The following is a 19,940-nucleotide window of genomic DNA, read 5'->3' as shown; positions in this document are numbered from 1 at the left end:
TCAGAACTTGCAACTATATATGTATGTAGTGGTCTGTGTGGATGTGGAGTTGACTTCCCCAAATAGTTAGGTTACATGGGTGGATGCGGGAAGTCATGAGCTTCTACAGACTAGAGATAGATGGCGCCTCAAGACACGATGCAGCTATCCCCTCAGGACTCCTCGACACGAATTTGATGGCACATCAGCCAAGTCTCTACCCCCGGAGCAGATGACACTCCTGCAGCAAGTCTTCAAGCTTCTCCTCATCCTCTTGCCCGCGCCCGTTCCGCCTCCCACCACCCGAGCACTCCCCCTCGTGTTTGGAATGCGCGATCTTGGCTAAATATAGCTTTCGTTGCTGCTTGCGGACGATATTCTCCTCGATGCTCTGCTCCACCACATACCGCCACACCGTCACTGGCTTGTCTTGTCCGATGCGGTGCGCGCGGCCGATAGCTTGCTCTTCTACCATAGGGTTCCAGTGTGGCTCCATGAGATGGACATCGGTCGCCTCTGTAAGAGTCAGACCCACAGAGCCTGTTCCAAACGTGACAAGCATCACTCGTACTTCTGGATCCGTCCGGAACGCAGAGAGTGCTCTGGCCCGATCGTCCGGCGAGTGCTTGCCGTCGATACGGACGCATTCAATGCCGTACCGTTGAAGTTGTTTTTCCAGCAGTGCTAGTGCGTGTAACCAGTATGAGAAAACAAGGCTGTCGTCGTCTTAGCATACTCTTACTGATTCAGGAGCTGTCACTCACCTCTTCCCAGTACCCGCAAGGGGCTCCTGGTGGAGCTCTAGGAGCTTGGACGTTACTGCGACAATTTTTGCAGGGGTGAAATTCCCTGTGTCCTGCTCTGGCGGGATAAGGGAGGTAACCCCGTCATATGTGCTGGTGACACCCGGAGAATTACCAAAGACGAGGTCTTCTTCGACCGCCCCACATATGAGACAGGATACCTCCTTAGCTAATGCTTCGGCGCTGTTGTTTGGAGAATTGGCCCGACAGGCTTTACAGAGCACATGGCCGCATTGTCCGTGGAAAACCGACGGCCACTCGGCTCTCCTGATGGTCCCGCCACATTGATTACAAGTAACGTTGGAGACCCAGGCTGGAATTTCGGCAAGCTGGCGTGCAGAGCGGTCTTGCAAACTGATCCCGTCGCAGCAAATCCTCCGTAAGTCTCGGATGCCTAGGAGAGTGCTTATCGAGCGCTGTGCTTTTTGGACCTTGGAGGCCTCGGCCAAGGTTTGGAGAATGCTAGTTTTCACCACATCATATTGCTCGTGTTCCAGATTGGAAAGCGAGACGCTGATCGTGCGTAACGTTACACCGCCTAGGCCCAGAGCCTGTTTCATACGGCGAATCTGAAATACCCTAGTCATACGGCGTAGATTAGAGAGACCAGCCTCATCACGCCTGGATAGTGGATCCGTAATGAGTTTCCTAAACGATCGGGTCGAGTCGAAGGGATAGAATCTGAGCCAGCGAGTGAGAGCGCAAAGATCGCCTAGGCCATTCTGAACGGGCGTGCCTGTCAAACACCATCTCCTCTCGGCCTCGAATTCATGCAAGGTTTGGAAGACTTGTGTTGAGGAGTTGCGAATCCAGTGGGCCTCGTCAAGGGCGATTCGAAACCATGAAAACTGACCCAGATGACCAGATGATGACTTTCGTCCCAAGGAGATAGTTTCGTATGTCGTCAGCACAACTTGAGCAGTTGCCAAGTCCGAATGCAGCCTGGTTTTTGCCTGGCCGTGGTGGACGTAGAGGCGTAAAGCCTTCGCGTCTAGATGTCTAGCAGAGGGAGTCAGTGGTGTGTTATGTTTCCCCATTGCGGCTTGGACTTACTTGGAAAGCTCGTCTTGCCAATTCTGCAGAGCTGCATCGTGTCAGGAAACTTTTGTTTTCAGAGTTCTGAAAGTCTTACTTGAAAAAGGGGTTACGATAAGGGTGGCCCCAATTTTCTGGACCTGGCGCGGAGATGCGGTGTGATTGTAGGCCATAAAGTGTCGAGCCTCTTCCAAGGTATGGATTATCAGTGCCAACAACGAGAGAGACTTCCCCAGTCCCATCTCGTCTGCCAGCAAGCCCCCTACGCACTCGTTGACTGGGGCATACTTTTTCTCCCGAGTCAACTCGTGGACATACCTATCGAGCATTAGAACTTTGATCTATCTCATGTATCACTAGCTTGATACTTGCCTTGGTTCGAGGCTGGTCCAATCCCGCTTCCACATTGTTGAGAGGAGATGTTTCTCCTCTGTGGCCTCGCGACGCAGCATAAAATCCAGTGCTTCGATTTGATGACTGTAAAGGAGTTAGAACTGAAGGGTCGATCCAGTGGGGTTCTTACGGCTGCAAGGTTGTCTTTATTCTCGAGTCTTGTTCAAAGACCGACTGCAGGCCACCGTGATGCGTCTCACACAGTATGGTTTTTATTTCTTGGTCGAAATGGTGGATATCATCTGACTGCTGGTTTATGAAGAACGGGGTGAGTTGCTCCTCTGTTGTAGAATATACATGAGGATTGGAGTAGGGGATAGATGGATGCAGCACACTGGGCTCCTGTAAGAAGATATGTGCATTCCCAAGACAGGTTCCGACTCTCTCTCCGTAGGATGCTGGACCGAAGAGGTTAATCTCGCAGGAAAGGACCATATGGGCCTGCTTCTTAGAGACATTTCTGATTATTTCGTCGTCGAGGGAGAGGTATACTTCACACCTCAAGCTTGGACACTGTGCCTTCACCTTTTTGATGACCGCCGCGTGTTGCTGGTTCAATTGTGCCACCTCCTGAGCATCGGTGTCGCAAATGGTGATGCCATCGGATCGAATTCGGATCGGAAAAGCCGTCCGTTTCCTGAGGAATTCGATAGATGGGCGTTGGGACGAAGGGAAGAGTTTTGCGAAAGAATTGGTTATCTAGGCAATGAGCAGAGAACTGCAATTATGTCGATGGATTTCTCACCAGTCCATAGCAAACAGTAGTCGCTTCATCCGCCTTAGCCAAAGGTTCTGTCTCTTCGGTGCTCCGAGAAGTGGAGAAAGTATCAGAGTCGATTGCAGGGATCGAAGACGTCTCGTCAAGGATTTCAGGGTCGGCCCGGTGAGATTCGTCTGAGGATTCCAAAGAATGCTCTCGACTTTCGTAGAGGTCAACATGGCAGTTTTCAGCCAGTTGGTGTTTGGGGCAGGTTTCGGAAAATGTCTCTTGTTGGATCTCGAGGTCGTCGTGGTCTTTGGTGTCTGTCGGTCCGTTTAACTGCGCAGTTGACCAGAGGTCGATGTCAAGCGGGCGAACCAGATCCGGGCAAGTGTCGACACCCCCCAACGCAGTCGTCCACGATCTTTTCTTCGTGAGCTCCATGCTTCGTGTTTCATTGTGCAAGAGGTTGATGTTCTTGTGTCATTAGACAATCAAGATGGCCTTCACTGGGGAGAAACTCGGGCAACCACACCTGCGACCTTGATTGTAAATCTGCCTCGCCTGCAAGGCAACCTTGACAACCTGCAGGATGAGGCTGATCAGGCGCATCTAGCGAACTGCCACGTTGCGCTGGTGGCGATGCCCCTCGCTTTGTTTCTTTTCTGATGTGTGCAGCCTGCCATCCACCTTGTTTCCTCCCTTGCTCACTTTCAACCAACGTTCTAAGGTCACAACAAGTTGATGCAGCAGATCGATCAAGATGGCGTCTGTGACACACGCAGATCCTGCGAGCTCCATGGCTCTTGTATCGTCTCTGTTCGCTGACGCTAGTATGGACTTCAAGAGCAAGGTCCCGGACCACCTTGTTCCAACCTTTGACGAGATCAGAACTCTTCAAGATCTGGAATGTGCTATTCGAGGCATTGAGGCAAGTCAAGGAGGCAGAAAATCACTCCGCTATTTGAGCAAGATCAAGCCATATCTCAAAGCCTTGGATGAATACTCGAAGGTCATCGAAGTGTTTGTCAATGCAAAGCCTGAAATCATGGCCTTTGTCTGGGGGCCCATCAAGCTGTGCTTGCTGGTAAAGTGTCCTCCTCATCCTACAGCGGGACTTCAACTGATGACCTGGACCAGATCGCCTCAAAGCATGAGAAGGCATTTGATTCTCTTCTTTCAGCCTATGTCAAGATCAAAGACGCTCTGCCCCATTTCTCTGCTGTCGAACAGTTGTTTGAGAACAACCTGCAGATGAGACACGTTCTAGTCAACCTCTACAAAGACATTCTTGCCTTTCACCTGCGGGTCCTCACTTTCTTCTCCAGACCTGGTAGGTGCCTCATGCCGTTTCCCGTGGCAGATCTCGCAGGCTTATGAGTTAGGCTGGAGCATAGCGTTCCGCGTTACGTGTAGAGCGTTTGATGATATGTTTGGTGATATTGTCACCAATCTCGAGCGTTCAAAAGAGCTTTTCTACTCTTCAGCAAGCATTGCGCATTACCAAGCTGCCCAGGAAGCACGGCAACAGATCGAGGTCATATTCAAAACACAACAAGAGACAGCTCGAATAGAGAAAAGAACCTACGTGCATGGATGGCTCAGTCCTCCTGAGCATCGCGAACGGCACGAACAGCTCTGTGAACTCCGGTCAGAATATCCACAAACAGCACAGTGGATTTTTGAAGAGCCATGTTGGAAAAACTGGCTCAACAACGAAGAGCAAAGTGGTAGGATCTTATGGGTGTCGGGAATCCCAGGAGCGGGTATAACACTGCACTGTCATTTACCTCTGCATCGCTTTGCTGACTGCAACAGGCAAGACTGTGATATTTAGTGCCATGGTCGAATCTCTGATCCTCCGATCCAAGTCGAACTCATCGTGTGCGGTTGCTTACGTTTACTGCAAGTACAATGACTGCCAAAGAAATAGTTTTGCGGAGTTGGCTCGATCTTTGATTCATCAGCTCGCTGGCATGAATGAAATCTGTGGAGACTATTTGTACGATACTGCCATAAATAGTACCGAGAGCAAGGCCCGTGGGAAGCAAGCGCTCACGACGATAATTCAAGATGTCCTCCAGTGCTACGAAGAGGTGTTCATTGGAATCGATGGACTCGATGAATGTGAGAAGGACCAACGACGGCAAGTCCTTGACTTTCTCAAAGGGCTGTTCAAGCTCTCTCTCCCGGATTGCAGTCTTCGTTTGTTCTTAACAAGCCAAGGAGAGCGTGACATTGAGAAATTCATGGCTTTGACCCGCTACCATGTGAAGATTGGACCAGTTCACCTGTCGAGGGATATTCTCTACTACGTAAACAGACGAAGTGCAGAGCTGGCCAGGTTCAACCTGACAAGCCAACAGATGGGTGATCTGAACAGGGATGTTTCCGCAAGATGTTCAGGTGAGTCAACAGCATTTCCTTGTCCTTGACCCAGAACTGACTTTGAGAAGGCATGTTTCTTCTGGCGAGACTCATCTTTGATTTGTTTGAGCGCTGTGTGACTCGCGCAGACTTCGATGATGAGTACACTGGGAAAGGTCTTCCGAGTGGTATTGACGAGGCGTAAGCATACTACTCCGAGGTTCAAATGGTAAGGCATGCACTAATGCCCTTGTTCAAGGTATGGTCGGATACTGTCCCGAGTCAGGAAAAGAGAGAACGAATCCGGCCGATCCAGGGCAAAGCCAGTCTTGGAAATCCTCAGCTGCGCGAAACGGAAGCTTTACGTCCACGAGCTACAGGGCATGCTTTCGATGGACACGACTAATCGCCAGATCGATTTCAGCCGTGGAAGGTATACCCAGCACTTCAAAGAGCTATGTGGACCGCTCGTGGAGCTAAACCTGGATGGAACCGTCGATTTTGCACATCAAACAGTCAAAGAGTAAGGCTCGATCCCTTCATGATAGACCCAGCACTCATTTCTGCAGCTATCTTGATCAGTATCACTCGGAGTATGTCAACCTTGGATCTGCCGCCTTCCACTCTGCTGGCATACTCACGTCCTACCTTTCACTCGATTGCTTCGCTTCTACACATCACGACGAACAGCTGATTGAAGCAGCCAAAACAGGATGCTTCTCTTTCTACAAATATGCTGTCTTCTATTGGCTACCTCACATCCAATGCCTAGGGGAAACCGGTCTCATAGAGGCTCGAATCAATATGAGTCTACGCAGGAACGTCCAGGCCACATACCGAAATTTGATTTCCTTCTCTGAGGTGGCTCATGACGATCAAGATGACATGCATCTTGACGGGGGCGCCAATTTTCCACTGTTACTTGAACAAACAGATTCCTTGTATGAGCGGCTTTTGCAAAACCATGGTATGACCTAGGCGTATGCCAGTTAGGATTGCATAATGACCAGTGTTACAGAGGAGGACTCACCAGTCGTGCGACAAATATCTCGCATTCAGCGGGCTATCGAGGCCGTCATCTCTACCGAAACGGACAGTGTCGAGAAGGGATTCCTCAAAGACGCTTATGGGCCCCGGCCCTACCACTGTCCAGCCCTCTCGTGTTTACGATTTCATGACGGGTTCTCAAACCCTCAGGACAGAGACAACCACCACCGAACCCATGAAAGGCCGTTTCGGTGCTCCTTCCAAGATTGCAGCTTCCATTCCGTTGGATTTCCGACCCAGAGGATCCTTGACGCGCATGTTGACGCATTCCATGTGGCAAGTATAGTACCACAGTTTTTGAACATGAAAACCTGGTCGATTTGGGTTTCTTTGCAGAATATTCTCAAAACTGATGACGAAACGTTAGTCGGTGACATGTGCGTCGAAGCTGCAAAGCATCCAGAAAAACCACCAGGGCTGGTTGCCCATGCCATTGAGAAGGGTCACTTTAATTCGGCACGCGCCTTGCTTCAACATTTCCATGGCCTCGACGACATAGTTTCTGAAAAAGTTGGACGAGAGAAACTCATCCACACACTAGCAGGGGCTGGCGAACTAGGCTTGATGCGACAAATTCTCGCCCTCTGCCCTTCGCTGCAATGGACGTCGAGAGAATATTGTGTTGCTTGTTTTCCGGCAATTAATAAGGGCCGCAAGGATATGCTCTCATTCTTGCTTGATCAAGCATGTGACCGGGATTTTGACCCTGACTGGAGACCTGTTGCGCTCATTCATAGAGCAGCACGAGCTGGTTATGGAGATCAGCTGTCGCTAGTTCTCGACAAAGTCGGCCATCTCTGCCCGCCTAATGCCTTTGCTATTTGCTGTCGAAACATAGCTGGCGAAGGCAACGCAGCGGCTCTGGAACCAGTCTTGACCACCTTCTTGAATGCTTGTGGCCCCCAAGCCAAGGAGTCTAAGTGGTTCAAGCACCTGTATGAGCTACCTATCGGCGATGCGGTGACGAGGCTGATGAAAGAAACGGTGGGATATTCGCAGGGCAAAGAGGGCGGGAGCTTCAAATCTGCATTCCAGCGTGCAGCACTCCGTGGAGACGTTGACCGGCTGACAACGATGCTGGATTTGGGGATTGATATCAACTGTAGCAGCGGGCAATATGGCACCGCGCTGCAGGCTGCATCCAAAAAGGGCCATGTCCATGTAGTCCGCCTCTTACTCGGCCGTGGTGCTCAGGTTGGGATCGTGGGTGGCGAATATGGCCACGCTGTTGCCGCCGCTGCCGCTCTAGGCCAGCTGGAAACATTAGAAATCTTGCTTGCAGCTGGCGCAGATGCATCACAAGAGGCTCAGGAGAACTCCAAGAAGGGGATTCAGCCCACCCGGCTCTCTCTTGTATCCGGTCCTTCTGCAGCGCCTCCACTGCATTTCGCCGCAAGTGAAATGCAGGAGGGAACATTGCGAGCGTTGATCGAGGCCAAAGCCGATATTAGGGCGGTCGACAGCAACGGCGACAATGCCTTGCATTTATGTGTTCTAGGCCCATGCCCCACCATGAATGGGAAGGTTTATGGGAAGGGAGGGGGCTCTTTCTGGTTTCTGCCTAATGTCGCAAGGAGAATCCGGCATTCAAGCTGCACAATTGCGAAGCTACTTTTGGTTCTGGCCACGGCGCAGAACAAGGCCGGCAACTCTCCCCTACATTTGCTCTTTCGTGCTAATCAGCATAGCTCCTGGGGCAGGGTGCCCCACCCCTGTGCTGTGCAAATGGCAAAGCTGTTATTCGAGGCTGGCGCTAGCTTTGATCAACTGAACAATGACAACAAAAGCGCAAGGGACGCAGCCATCCAGATGGGTGGACAAACTCTGGAGGACCTGAAACGTGAAATTCCAAGTGCGTGGGAAGGGCATAACCGCTCCGATCTAGACTGTGAGATGCGTGGGCACTTCGAGCCTCGCGAGGATTTGTCACAGTTTCCGTCCCCTGGACTGGGACTGGGGCCTTCGGCATCTCAGAGCCCTGGCAGTCCGTTCGAAATAGAGCCCTCATATGTCGGCCTGGAAGCGGAGCAGTGGCCAACGACTCCCACCGACGATCCATTTATCCTGCCTTCCCTTGTGACCGATTACCAATATGCGCCTGCAGATGGAACATACGGCGCGGCTGACGGGATAAATGCGCCCGGTGTCGACGAAGCAGATCTGTCGAGCAACTGTCTCCACGACCCGGATTCTGAGCTGTTGACGAACCACTGGCAAGACGCCTGAGACGAGCGCTAGAGGAACTAAACTATGGGGGGAAACCGAGATTCATAGAAACACAAGAAGAGGCACGCGAATTATAATATACAACAAAGACGAACAGGAGCACTACCCGCGCAGGCTCCTTGGTTTCGAGGTCACAGAGACTCAATTCCTTGTTCCAAGAGGACAGTAATGGCACTAGCTATATCTATCGCACACGAAATACCAGAGCGTTCAAACCTTCTCATCTCCCACATCTATCAAGTCGACTTGGCCAGCGCCTTGGCCATGCTTCTCGTGACGCGCCTCGCCGGGCCATCCTGGGACTGTGCAGCGCCTTTCCTGACGGGGACCGCTTTCTTCTCGGATGTCTTCTTCTTCTTCTTGGTAACCTTTGCTGCGCTGGCGATGGCGGTCGAGGCGGCGGTAATCTTGGGCTCGGTATTCTTCTTAGTAGCCTTGGTCTTGGCCTTTGGCTTAGCTTTTGTCGTTTTCTTCGGGGCCGCTTCGTCGTTGGGTCCTGGTTGTTGTTGTGCTGCAACAGGAGTAGTAGTGGTGGTTTGGTCGGTATCAGCCTTGTTCTTCAGATCCAGCTTCGGCTTCTCTTGCGTCTCCTGCGTCTCCTCGTCGGGCTTCTTCTTCACCTCCACCTTCCCCTCGACAGTCTTTCCAGGGTCAGCTCCATGGGTGGATGTCGTCCCTTTTGGCTTGTTTGGGACCTTCCTCGGAGGAGGAAGAGGGGCGACCTCGTCCTCAGACCAGTACGGGGAATGCCCCGCAGGCATGACATCGGGAATGATGACAACCGGCGGCGGCAGGGGTTCATTTTCCTTCTCCGGCTTGGTAGGACTCGTCGCCGTCTTCTTCTGCTTCTCCTTCTTGTCCGTCTTCTTTTTCTTTTTTTCCTCCTCCTCGTTCGCCACCACCACCTCCTTCTTCTTCTTCGTCACCTTCGTCGGTTTTCCCAAACTCTTCGCCTTCTTCGAGGTACCGACAGCCTTTGTCTTCTTCGACCCCGAAGCTTTTGCGCCAGGCGCTGGAGTCGGACTCACGTACGCCGGGCCCAGCGCGTCCTTGATGGCCTGCTTGAGCGCGCGCTTCGTCTTGTACTTTGGCGACACGATGGGTGGAGCGCCGCCCGCGGCGAATTCGTCTGCCGTGGCGGCGGCGGCGACCTGGGCCCGACTCCTCGTCCTTCTAGAGGTCACTATCGGGTCCGAGCCCGGAGTGCTCAACCGTCGCGCCCTGGATGGTTGTGCGTGCGACGACGGCGGCGGCGGTGGCGCTGCACTGGCTGGGATGGGACCTTTGGACTTGGCCTTGCCGGTCTTGGACACTCCGGCTGCCTCGCTGGCTTTGCCTCGGGGGCTAGGAGGGGGAGATTTCTGCAGGGACCCCTTGAGTCAGCGGCCAAATCGACAGTGGTATGCCAACATCCCTCCAGAAGACAGAGGGAAGGGGAGGGTGGAGGGAGGGATTATCCATTCCGAGGCCAGCGAGCCTTCGCTATTCGACTTACGTTCGATGTCATCTTTCTGCAATTCTATTGTTCTCTTGCGCTGGAATCTTCTCTGTCTGTCAGGCAACTCAACCAAGCTGTATATCTCCCGCGGTGCGAGGGAAAAATGGGAAACGAGATAGGAAAATCCAGACACAGAGGACGAGGAAGGGAAGCCCATGACCCGAACTTTGAACGGAAAAAGGGCATGCATGCATGATTGCTCGCCTGCTCTCTTGTTCGTGGCAGTTCTTTCTTTCTCTCTTTCTTTCTTGGTCGCATTTGGGTGCCTCATGGACAACAAAGGGAAAATGACCAGCTGGAAAACCAGAGAGAGCACGCCAGTCAAGTCTTGTCAAGTCCGCGCGCGCGAATGCATCCGGCGCAGAAAATAAGAGACCAAGAAACAAAGCCATCGACTTCGCTGAAAACGGCCCTGGCCGCTGGCTTTGTCTTTGATGAGAGCGCATGCAGTGCAGCTGAGATCGCGAGTCAGTGCCAGCCAGGTAAGTAGAGAGAATGAGGGATCACAAAAAGAAAAGGATGTGTGTGCACAGGTATCGAGGAAAAGTTGAGTTCGGGGCAATGGACAGGTTCTGAGGAATGTGGAATGAAACGTGGGGAATTCCTCTGGATTCCTCGACAGCAGTCCCTTTATATCCAGGGCAGATAAGCAGTAACACCATCGCTGGCTAGCCCCTGGATCGCATCGCGTTGTCCAAATCCATCATCTTTCCAAGATTTGGCGGGTAGATCAATCCACTATAGTGACAATCGTGTAATTATGTATCTTTTTGTTTCTTTCGTCAGATTGCGTTCAGGTCGTCAAATGCCGTCGTGTGAATCCCGTACGAAGGACGGCGCTAACATTTTTTGGAAATATTCGCTCGAAAATGTCCCTTGGGATTACCTGGGAGGTGCAAAAGTTGTTGTCATGTGTACATCGTGGTCATATTCAACCGCCTAGCCCAGCACCGTCAACGTTTCTCAGCTTCGCAGCCAATGTGGTGTCGTAGAAGTTGTAGTATGGGTCGGGGATACAAAAGGTAGAATGTCGAAGCAGGGTGTCGGCTGTCGGTCGATCGGTCGGGTTGCTGTTTATCCATTAGTACACGATAAATCCATGGCCCGCGGTCAAGACTTACACTTGGAAGCAGTCATACATGAAGTTCAGCCCGTCAACCGAAGCTGTCGACTGTACGTCTTCAGGAATAGGCGGTGCTTGGCTGAGACTTCCCAGCTTGAAGATGGCGCCGATGGCTTCTTCTCGGCTCCATGGTCGCTTTCCTGCAAACATTTCCAAAACCACACAACCAAGCGACCAGATATCGACTTTGGCACTATAACCCTGACCGTGGGATCGGATCACTTCAGGGGCCATCCAGAACACCGAGCCTTGCATACTGTTGGTAACGTCGTTGCCGTAGATGTTGTCTGACTTTTTAGAGATGCCAAAATCCGAGATCTTGCATGTGCCATCAAGGTCGAGGAGGATGTTGTCAGCTTTCAAATCACGGTGCAGAATGCCTTCTTGGTGGAGGTATGCCAGTCCTTCCAGGGTTTGTCGCGTAAGTGATCGCACCACAGACTCCTCAAACTTTCCATGCTTGCGCAGACAGCTGCCGATGGAGCCACCAGGGATGTACTCGAGATAGATACTGATAGAGAACTGACTCCGTTCGCAAGCAAGGTATTGCACAATGTTAGGATGCTCAAGATGCTGCATAGTGTCGATCTCTTGGTCCAGAGCGGCAACCATTTCTTTGATGCGATCTTTGTCTTGACCCGCAGCTTTCTGATTGACCTCGACCTGTTTGACGGCCAGGAACTCACCGGTTGTCGCATTCATGCCGAGGTACACACGTCCATAGGTGCCCTTGCCGATAAGTTGACCGCGAATGATTTTGAAGGTTGCCTGCCGCTTGGGCGTCTCGTCCGTGGGAACTTCTTCTTGGGGAATAGGATCAAGCGTGGACAATCGACTGCCTGGTTTTGGTCTGATCTGCACGATATGCGCACCAAACATCTTCGTAGACTTCCGACGAACAATGCTGCTTGCATTATTCTGTTCCACGCGAGCGGCAACCGAAGGGCCTCGCTTGATGTCGTTGCGCTTCTGAGCAACCTCACGAATAGACTTCATCCTAGAAATGCCTCCTGTCGCTTTGCCAACTTGCCTCTGTGCAACACTCGCCACCCTATCACGATCCTTTGCCTTGAGAGTGGACTCGTCAGACCCCAGAGTATCCGATTCGCTCTTACGGCTGAACTCAAGATCCAGTCCAGCGGTGCCAAAGGTCACACTGGTGGAAGGTCCCTGGAGGGCGTCAAGAGGATCCTGATCCGTCGTCCTCATGGGTGAGTTGTTGTCGCCTTTCTCTTCTAGGTACGGCTTATCGAGATCGACGCCTGGGAAGAATTCGTCGAGATGATGAACGACATTTTCCACCGCCGGTCGATTCGCCCAGATGTCACTGATGAAGGAATCTCTCCTATTCATTCGGTCATCTGGTGACTGGGCAGATCCGCTGAAACTGCCGTCGGAGAGACTGCGGTCGTAGCCCTCACCACTGGCCGTGGCGCTATCGTCGCCAGTGTTTTGCATGCCACTGGATGAGCTTGGCGACTTGAACCGTACGTTCTTGCTGATATTTTGGTCCGTATCCACCGTCAATGTAGGTCTCTGATCTTTACTGCGCAACGGCATATCGTCCTTAGACAAGGACTTATTCGTCAAGGGGATTGCGAACAGTCCATCATCCGAGTCATCGTCCGAATCATCCTTGAGCGGATGGGGCGAAGGAGCAAAGGAAACGTTGGTCTCCTTGAATTCAAGATCGGGTCCGTACGACTTTCGGGTTTGCAGGAACGGCCGTGGTGCCGCCTCAGTTGAGGGACTGACCGCCGGTGAAGGACCAAAGCGCCGAGCACTCTCCAAAGCAGCATTCCGTGCCCGGCTCTCTTGGTTGGTATCGGCGAAACCTTCTTCATAGTTAGGAACTTTGAACAGCATATCACCTTTGCCCCGTGTAAAGTCGGGACGAAAGGACCCACCTGAATTACTGCGACTGAATTCAACACCCCTTCTATCCTGTGGCGGCCCTTGGCTGCCCAAAGTGGCTGGAGCGCCAGCCATCTTGCCAACATTGGCCAACGCGGCACCAATGCCACCAGAAGGAAGGGCCGCGAAAGCGGCTTTCTTCTTTGCACGCTCTGCGTCTTCTTCAGCAATGGGATCAGAGATTCGCTTCAAGGCATCGAGGGACGATCGATTGCCAGATCCTTTGGCCCGAAGAGAATTGACCTTGGTCAGCGTGGTGGATTCCGCAGGTGCTGTGGGTGGCCGTCGGACTGGCACAAGATTTTCGACCTTCTTCTCTTCGAACGGTGAGAGGCGGGGACTGTCAAAGTCTATGACCGTGCTTCCTCGAATTCCGCCACCACTGTATGTGGAAGTCGACTCCTTTTGAGCTCGACGAGATTCCAGGTAAGCCCTTTGTTTAGCCTCCGTCTGTCGTCGATATTCTTCAGCCTGCTTTTGCATGAGAGCAGGATCAGTGACCAGCGATTCGGCTACTGGAGATGTATACCCATTGCGACTGATGCCACCAGACGAGTTTGATTTGACCATGGGTGGAGCTCTTTCGACCTGGCCCTTTTGGCCAAAAGAAACCCCGAGACCAGCTGACTGAGTCGCCGAGCCAGGAACTGCGGAAAGTGTAGGACTCTGGACGTACAGCTTGAAGCTGCCTAGGTTATCTGTCCGGTTCCGTATGGCGACAAGCATACCGTCCGAGAGTGCCGTTTCGTGCTCTGTTTGACCGGGCTCGGTGATAAAAATCTGTGCATATTCGGCGTCTGGTATCCCAAGCTCGATACAGATGAGACTGCGAAGGGCGATGGCCGTCTCCACTTCCGTAACGTCCACAAGCCGGTAGTTCCAACCGTCTGGCGTCACAAAAATGTATCTTCTTGATACATTGGGTCCTCGACGACCGGCTATCAGTGCCTTCTCATCTTCACTCGTGACAGAAGCGGGGCGTTGGAATAGTGCCGAGTCGCTACCATTCGCGCTTGGTCTTGCAAATAGCTTCAATGGACCAGGGCTTGTCGGTGACTCCAAAGGATGTTCATCTGACTGGGGCTGATTGTGCTCATGCCTCTTCCTCATAAACTTACTGAGAAAGCCTTTGCTGTGATCTTTGCCTCCCGGACCCGGGGCATAGTCATTGCTCCAAGTCCTGTGAGATTCTAGGGGCGAAGGTCTGGTCATCTCTTGTGCGTCACGCCTATCTGCATAAAAGCGTTCTGAGCCTCCAGACGACGTGTTGCTCCTCTCATAGGGACCTTGCATGTTGACATTCGAGCGAGAGTGGCTTGACGCTTTGAGCATAGAATCGGTGCTGTTGCTCTTGCTATGATCTGGTCGCTGTGTCTGGGAAGAGGTACTTGTAGCCGAAACAGGGATTGCACTTCCAAGACCCGGGCTGGCACTGGGAGAGGCATCAAACGTCTTGGGCAACAGACCCGTGGAAGTATCGCCCGAAAGATTGGGGCTATGTCGTCCTCGATTGTTCATGCTGGTCAGAACGCCCCTTGTGTAATCTGTGCGCCCTGCGCCTGGAAAATTGTCTGCTGGCCGTGGGTCGCTTGGGGTGGAGGAAGCGCTACTATATTTGCTGAGAACAGGCATGGTACTACTTCGACCCTGTGAATTTCGAGGCCCTAATCCTGTCGGGAATTGCGGAGGCATCTGCTTGCCAGGGCTTCCTTCTGGACCAGCCGTTCCAGGCGCGCTACCAAATTCAGATCGGGGAAGATTAGGCGAAGTTTCCAGATTTCCCTCCGTTGACGCACTCGGAATCATACCAGACTCTCGCCTCCGATGACCCGTGCCTGCGCTGGCTGGACCCTCACCTCCCTGTTCGACGAGGCGAGAGATTAGCTTCCGTAATCTCTTGCCCTCTTCCCGCTCGCGAGCCTGGTCCCAACCAGTATTGCCGCTCGAACAGACCTTTGCGAGCTGTGGGTAAATGGTCTGATGCATCATGCCCAAGTTCCCACGGCCATTCGGTCCCCGGCCAAGGTCGAGAAAGTCGGAGCCTTGCAACTTCAACAACCTAAAGGTCTCCTGCCAATCGTTTGAGAATCCATTCGCAGCCAGCCAAGCAAGGACGCGATCCAAGGGCCACTGCGAAGACAACTCGGCCGAGTTGCTTCCCGTGACGGCAGCACTGTGCGCTCGCTGTCGACCCTGGTCAGTGCTTGATTGCTGATTGACCAAGGTTGCGGTTGGGGGTCCTGGAGAGATGGGTTCGTTGATCTCGCGAAGGGGTAAAGTGAAGGCGGCCCTATTTGAAGAAGCGGAGGCTGCCCGATTTTCTCTATTGGCAATATCCGGATTCGGATGTATCGGATTGGGATATGAGTAGCTATGTGAATTAGTGGAAGTGTCAGAATATTTCTGATCTGAGTGAGACAATGAAGGCTCGGAAGTGAATTGGGCATCGTATCGCGAGTATGAGGAGTAATCGTCGAGGGGTGGAATGCCGACGCCGGGCCCAAACGAATCCCCAGTGGGAATAAATGTGGCGGACAGGATGGGCTTGTCATTCTGCGGAGGCGGCGGCGGAATATTCAGCTGTCGCATACCGTAGGATAGGTGTTGTCCCTGTCCCTGGGTATGATTTGTTGGCGGAGGAGGTGGTATATTCTGGCCCAAGCCTGATCTTCCCCATGGCTGCTGCCATCCTGCGCCTGGCAGCCCGAAAACTGTCCCAAGGGGTAGGGCGGAGGGATGTGGTCCCGGTGGAGGGGGAGGAAGATTTGATTGAAGATACGGTCGCGGAGGAGGCGGTGGAAGATGGCCTAGAGTGCCTTGTCCCGGGGGAGGGGGAGGCCCAGGAATATATTGTTGTTGTCTCTGGTTATCCATTATCTGGCCGTTGGAGACCATCCTTCAAAGGTCGGTCGATTGCTTAGAGGTGAAGCAAGCACCAAGTATGACTCGACCCCAACAAAGCCAGGTGGCTATGTTTGCAGTCGGACAGACGAGAGTTTTGTTGCCTGCAATTCCAGTTTTCCTAGCTTTTTTCGGGACCTTGACTCTCACGGTCACAAGTCTGACACAGCTCTCAATGGACTCTATCCACGGCACTTTTCGGCTTCGAGTCGAGCAGAGCGACGAGGCGCACGCCTGGACAAAGCGCAATGTCACAGACACATGATAGACGGAGTGAGCTCGCTAGTAGATGGACTAGTGAACAGATAAAAAGGCGAGGGAGCGGCGTCGACGACTGATACAAAGTAAAGCAGATGGTTGGTGTTTGTAGAACTGAGGGAAGGGCGGAGACTCCCACGTGCAGTTGGTGACAGCGACGGGCGACGTGCGCTGATATATCCGCAAAAGATGCCGTCGGCGTCTCAACTGTGAGTGAGAGGGGTGTAAGCGGAACAGGATGTCGACGACAGTGAGAATTGAGAAAGTCGCAGTCCGAGCGCAGTTGAACTGGGGTATGGGATGAGTGGCTGATGAGCGGCAACCTGTGATTTGGGGCCGAAGGAACAGAGAAGGCTGACCTGGGCAAGCCTACAAAGCCGGAAGAGGCTAGATTGGGGCTAATGAGGCTGTCGGCTGGTATGCCCAATGGAGGTGGCGGAATAAGCGCGTACCTGGAGGGAAAAGGCCTCGAGGGCATCGGAGCCCAACTACTGGCTCCCGCCCCAACGCGATGAACAAATACCTGTACACTGGGCGCTGGCTAGTGGGGGGTAGCTTGATAGGGACCTCTTTACCTAGAGTTACCCACCTTGGCATGGTTGGCGTGCCCCAGGGCCTCGGCGTGCTAGGAAGGCACTGTACTTGTTTGGTTTGAAGGTACGAGTAAGCTTTGCTCCCAGATAATCCAGCTGCCAGCAATTTTTATACGCGGTGCCACGTTTCTCCCCAGCAGGTTGCACAACAGCCCTGGCGGCCGTGGCAGCTTAGAATGCCTCACATAAGGATGCACCAAATGCTTTGTTCGAATTATCACAAGCTTTTGCTCTGGCGTGGTGGGCTGATGTTGCGCGTCACATCATACCACTCTTGCATCACAAAGCATCATGATCCCAGCTTTTTCCCTGTTACATCTGCTTGTCGTTGACCGTAAAGTTCATCTCAACATTCTTGCCGGCCTTCCGCTGCAGACCTCAATGCTTATCATGCCCGATGCGATCGGAGCATCTCGTGAATTTCTTATAAAATCTACCTCATCCCTAGTTCTCTGGATGTAGTTTCCTGTCCACCGTCTCTCAATTGATTTTTCTTCTTCTTCTTCTTCTTCTTCTCCGTGTCCCTCCTCTTGTAGTGTGCTCGTCCTCAATCATGGCCGATCTGACCGAAATGCTGAGAGAGCCCGTGGATGTCGCTACTTATCTCTTCACTAGGCTGAAGCAGATGGGCATCGACTCTGTCCATGGACTTCCGGGTGATTTTAATCTGGTGGCTCTGGATTATCTCGAGGGCTGCGGTCTTCAATGGGTGGGAAACTGCAATGAGCTCAACGCAGGCTACGCCGCCGATGGCTATGCTCGAGTGAAAGGGATATCAGCTATTATCACCACCTTTGGAGTGGGGGAGCTGTCTCTGCTCAATGCAACCGCAGGAAGGCGAGTCACGTAGTCTCGGAATAGCTGTCTGATACAACTCACTAACTTGTTCATTCCAGCTTTGCCGAGTTTGTGCCAGTGGTGCATATCGTCGGGACACCTAGTACCATATCTCAGAAAAATGGCATGCTTCTGCATCATACCCTGGGCAATGGTAACTTCAATGTTTTCGCCGAGATGGCCGCCCATGTGGCAGTCAACGTCGCCAAATTGAAGGACCCTCGCGATATTGCCTCACAAATCGACAATGCGTTGCGCGAGTGCTACCTTCTCAGTCGGCCCGTTTACCTGACGCTCCCGACAGACATGGTCAAACGGAAGGTTGAGGGCCAACGACTCAAGACCCAACTGGACCTGAGCCCGCACAAGAATGACCCCGAAAAGGAAGAGTACGTGGTCGATGTGATTCTGAAGTATCTCACCGCGGCCAAGAACCCCGTCATTCTGGTCGACAGCTGCGCCATTCGTCACCGTGTGCTGCCCGAGACCCACGAGCTGGTCGAGAAATCGGGTCTGCCGGTGTTCGTGGCGCCCATGGGCAAAGGCGCCGTCGATGAAACCTTGCCTAACTTCGGCGGTATTTATGCAGGAGCTGCGTCCAACCCTGGAGTCCAGGAGCGTGTTGAAGGGGCAGACTTGCTCCTGTCCATCGGCAGCGTCAAGTCCGACTTCAACACGGCCGGATTCTCCTACCGAACCTCGCAACTGAAAACCATCGACTTTCACAGTACGTACATGCGAGTGCGGTGGTCAGAGTACCCCGGGGTTGGCATGAAAGGCGTCCTCCGCAGACTCATCGACCGACTACCCAAGCTCGATGTTCAGCCTGGACCTACATTACAACAGAAACAGATCCCCGAAGATGAAAATCCCAACGACACTGCCATCACGCACCGTTGGTTCTGGCCGCGGCTGGGACAGTGGCTGCGCGACGGTGACATTGTGCTCACCGAGACTGGAACGTCCAACTATGGCATATTTGATACTCGATTCCCTCCAAATGTGACGAACATCAGCCAGATTCTATGGGGAAGTATTGGTTATGCGACCGGCGCATGTCAGGGTGTAGCATTGGCCGCCAAAGAGCTCGGTGGTAACCGTCGGACAATTCTCTTCACTGGCGACGGTAGTTTCCAGCTTACATGCCAGGAAGTGAGCACGATGATCCGGCATAATCTCAACCCAATCATCTTCATTGTCTGCAACAACGGCTACACCATTGAACGCTTCATCCACGGTATGGAAGCCGGCTACAACGACATCCAGAATTGGAAATACAAGGATCTGGTCCCAGCCTTTGGAGCAACAGAAGGCAGCTACAAAACATACCAAGTCAGGACCAAGGACGACATCCATGCCTTGTTTCAAGACGAAACTTTTTCAAAAGCTCCCTGTCTGCAGTTGGTCGAAATGTACATGCCGTGGGATGATTCGCCTGCAGGATGTAAGTCCTCTCTAACCATTCGACCCCTTTCTCGCTTGGGACAGAAGATGCTAACGAATATACCAGTGTCTGTGACGGCAGCTGCCAGTGCTCGGAATAATGCTAAAATGCTCGAGACTTCTTAGACGTTCAAAATAGACACGGTGGAAACGGACACGCAGAACAGGCTCGCGTAGGCTGGAATGGACGGTATATAGACAAGGCTGGTAATATCTATTATCGCTCTTCTGCTCTTCTGCACTTCTGCACTTCTGCTCTTCTGCTCTTCTGAGCCTATCGCGGCAGGCTGCAGCGATTATGAGGCAACATGACTGTTGCTTCTCTGCGTTTGTGGTGCCTGGAATGTTGAGCCCGAAGCTCGCCTAATGCTACCTGCGGGCTTTGTTGTAACTTTGTTGTAATCAAGCAGCCCCAGGCCTTGTGATTGGGTCGATAATTCAGACCCTGGCCAACTAGCGGATACACGGTCTCGAGGCTCAGTCACACACACCCCCATGCAACACAGAACCGAGAAAGACGCAGAGAGACAGAGAGAGCGAGCGAGAGAGAGAAAGATACCTGAATCATTTCATCCTCTCCTACTGTTGACTGGCACGAGAAGCTCGTCGGCGGTATCATATCCCGACCGTTTTGTTCTGCATCGGCATCTATGTGCTGTAGAGATGCTTCCATAATGTCCCCGACGCATAGCGGATGTCCTGGCTATCGGGCTACCTCCCATCAACAAACCCATCACGCTGTCAGGTGAGAGACTGTGTGTATGTGTGCACAGTGAACTTGTGACCCTCAGCGACTCGTTGCTCTCTCACTGGGGACGCTGAC

The 19,940-nt window shown here is 52.7% G+C and overlaps 5 protein-coding genes across 5 annotated transcripts; 2 read left to right on the top strand and 3 right to left on the bottom strand.

Moving 5' to 3' along the window:
- Positions 1-196: 196 nt before the first annotated feature.
- On the bottom strand, positions 197-3,354 carry Z517_11472 (uncharacterized protein; the record flags this gene model as incomplete). The annotated part of the gene is made up of 7 exons (XM_013423056.1): positions 197-695; positions 744-1,781; positions 1,836-1,866; positions 1,915-2,135; positions 2,223-2,294; positions 2,341-2,909; positions 2,956-3,354. 7 exons carry the CDS (start codon positions 3,352-3,354, stop codon positions 197-199), a joined length of 2,829 nt encoding a protein of 942 aa, XP_013278510.1.
- A 319-nt stretch (positions 3,355-3,673) lies between these two features.
- Z517_11471 (uncharacterized protein) lies at positions 3,674-8,550 on the top strand (the record flags this gene model as incomplete). The annotated part of the gene is made up of 8 exons (XM_013423055.1): positions 3,674-3,997; positions 4,051-4,243; positions 4,296-4,676; positions 4,729-5,316; positions 5,364-5,478; positions 5,537-5,800; positions 5,847-6,244; positions 6,296-8,550. The coding sequence occupies 8 exons, from the start codon at positions 3,674-3,676 to the stop codon at positions 8,548-8,550; spliced, it is 4,518 nt and encodes a 1,505-aa protein (XP_013278509.1).
- Positions 8,551-8,786: 236 nt separating this feature from the next.
- Z517_11470 (uncharacterized protein) lies at positions 8,787-10,057 on the bottom strand (the record flags this gene model as incomplete). Its single annotated transcript, XM_013423054.1, has 2 exons — positions 8,787-9,911; positions 10,046-10,057. The coding sequence occupies 2 exons, from the start codon at positions 10,055-10,057 to the stop codon at positions 8,787-8,789; spliced, it is 1,137 nt and encodes a 378-aa protein (XP_013278508.1).
- Positions 10,058-10,979: 922 nt separating this feature from the next.
- On the bottom strand, positions 10,980-15,980 carry Z517_11469 (uncharacterized protein; the record flags this gene model as incomplete). The annotated part of the gene is made up of 2 exons (XM_013423053.1): positions 10,980-11,118; positions 11,170-15,980. The coding sequence occupies 2 exons, from the start codon at positions 15,978-15,980 to the stop codon at positions 10,980-10,982; spliced, it is 4,950 nt and encodes a 1,649-aa protein (XP_013278507.1).
- Positions 15,981-17,390: 1,410 nt separating this feature from the next.
- Z517_11468 (uncharacterized protein) lies at positions 17,391-19,243 on the top strand (the record flags this gene model as incomplete). The annotated part of the gene is made up of 3 exons (XM_013423052.1): positions 17,391-17,683; positions 17,734-19,118; positions 19,185-19,243. The coding sequence occupies 3 exons, from the start codon at positions 17,391-17,393 to the stop codon at positions 19,241-19,243; spliced, it is 1,737 nt and encodes a 578-aa protein (XP_013278506.1).
- Between the last annotated feature and the right edge of the window lie 697 nt (positions 19,244-19,940).

Source organism: Fonsecaea pedrosoi, assembly GCF_000835455.1.
Source record: "Fonsecaea pedrosoi CBS 271.37 unplaced genomic scaffold supercont1.8, whole genome shotgun sequence".
In the NCBI taxonomy this organism is placed as follows: domain Eukaryota; kingdom Fungi; phylum Ascomycota; class Eurotiomycetes; order Chaetothyriales; family Herpotrichiellaceae; genus Fonsecaea; species Fonsecaea pedrosoi.
Note: the sequence above shows the minus strand (reverse complement) of the source record. Positions and strands in the feature narration are given on the sequence as shown.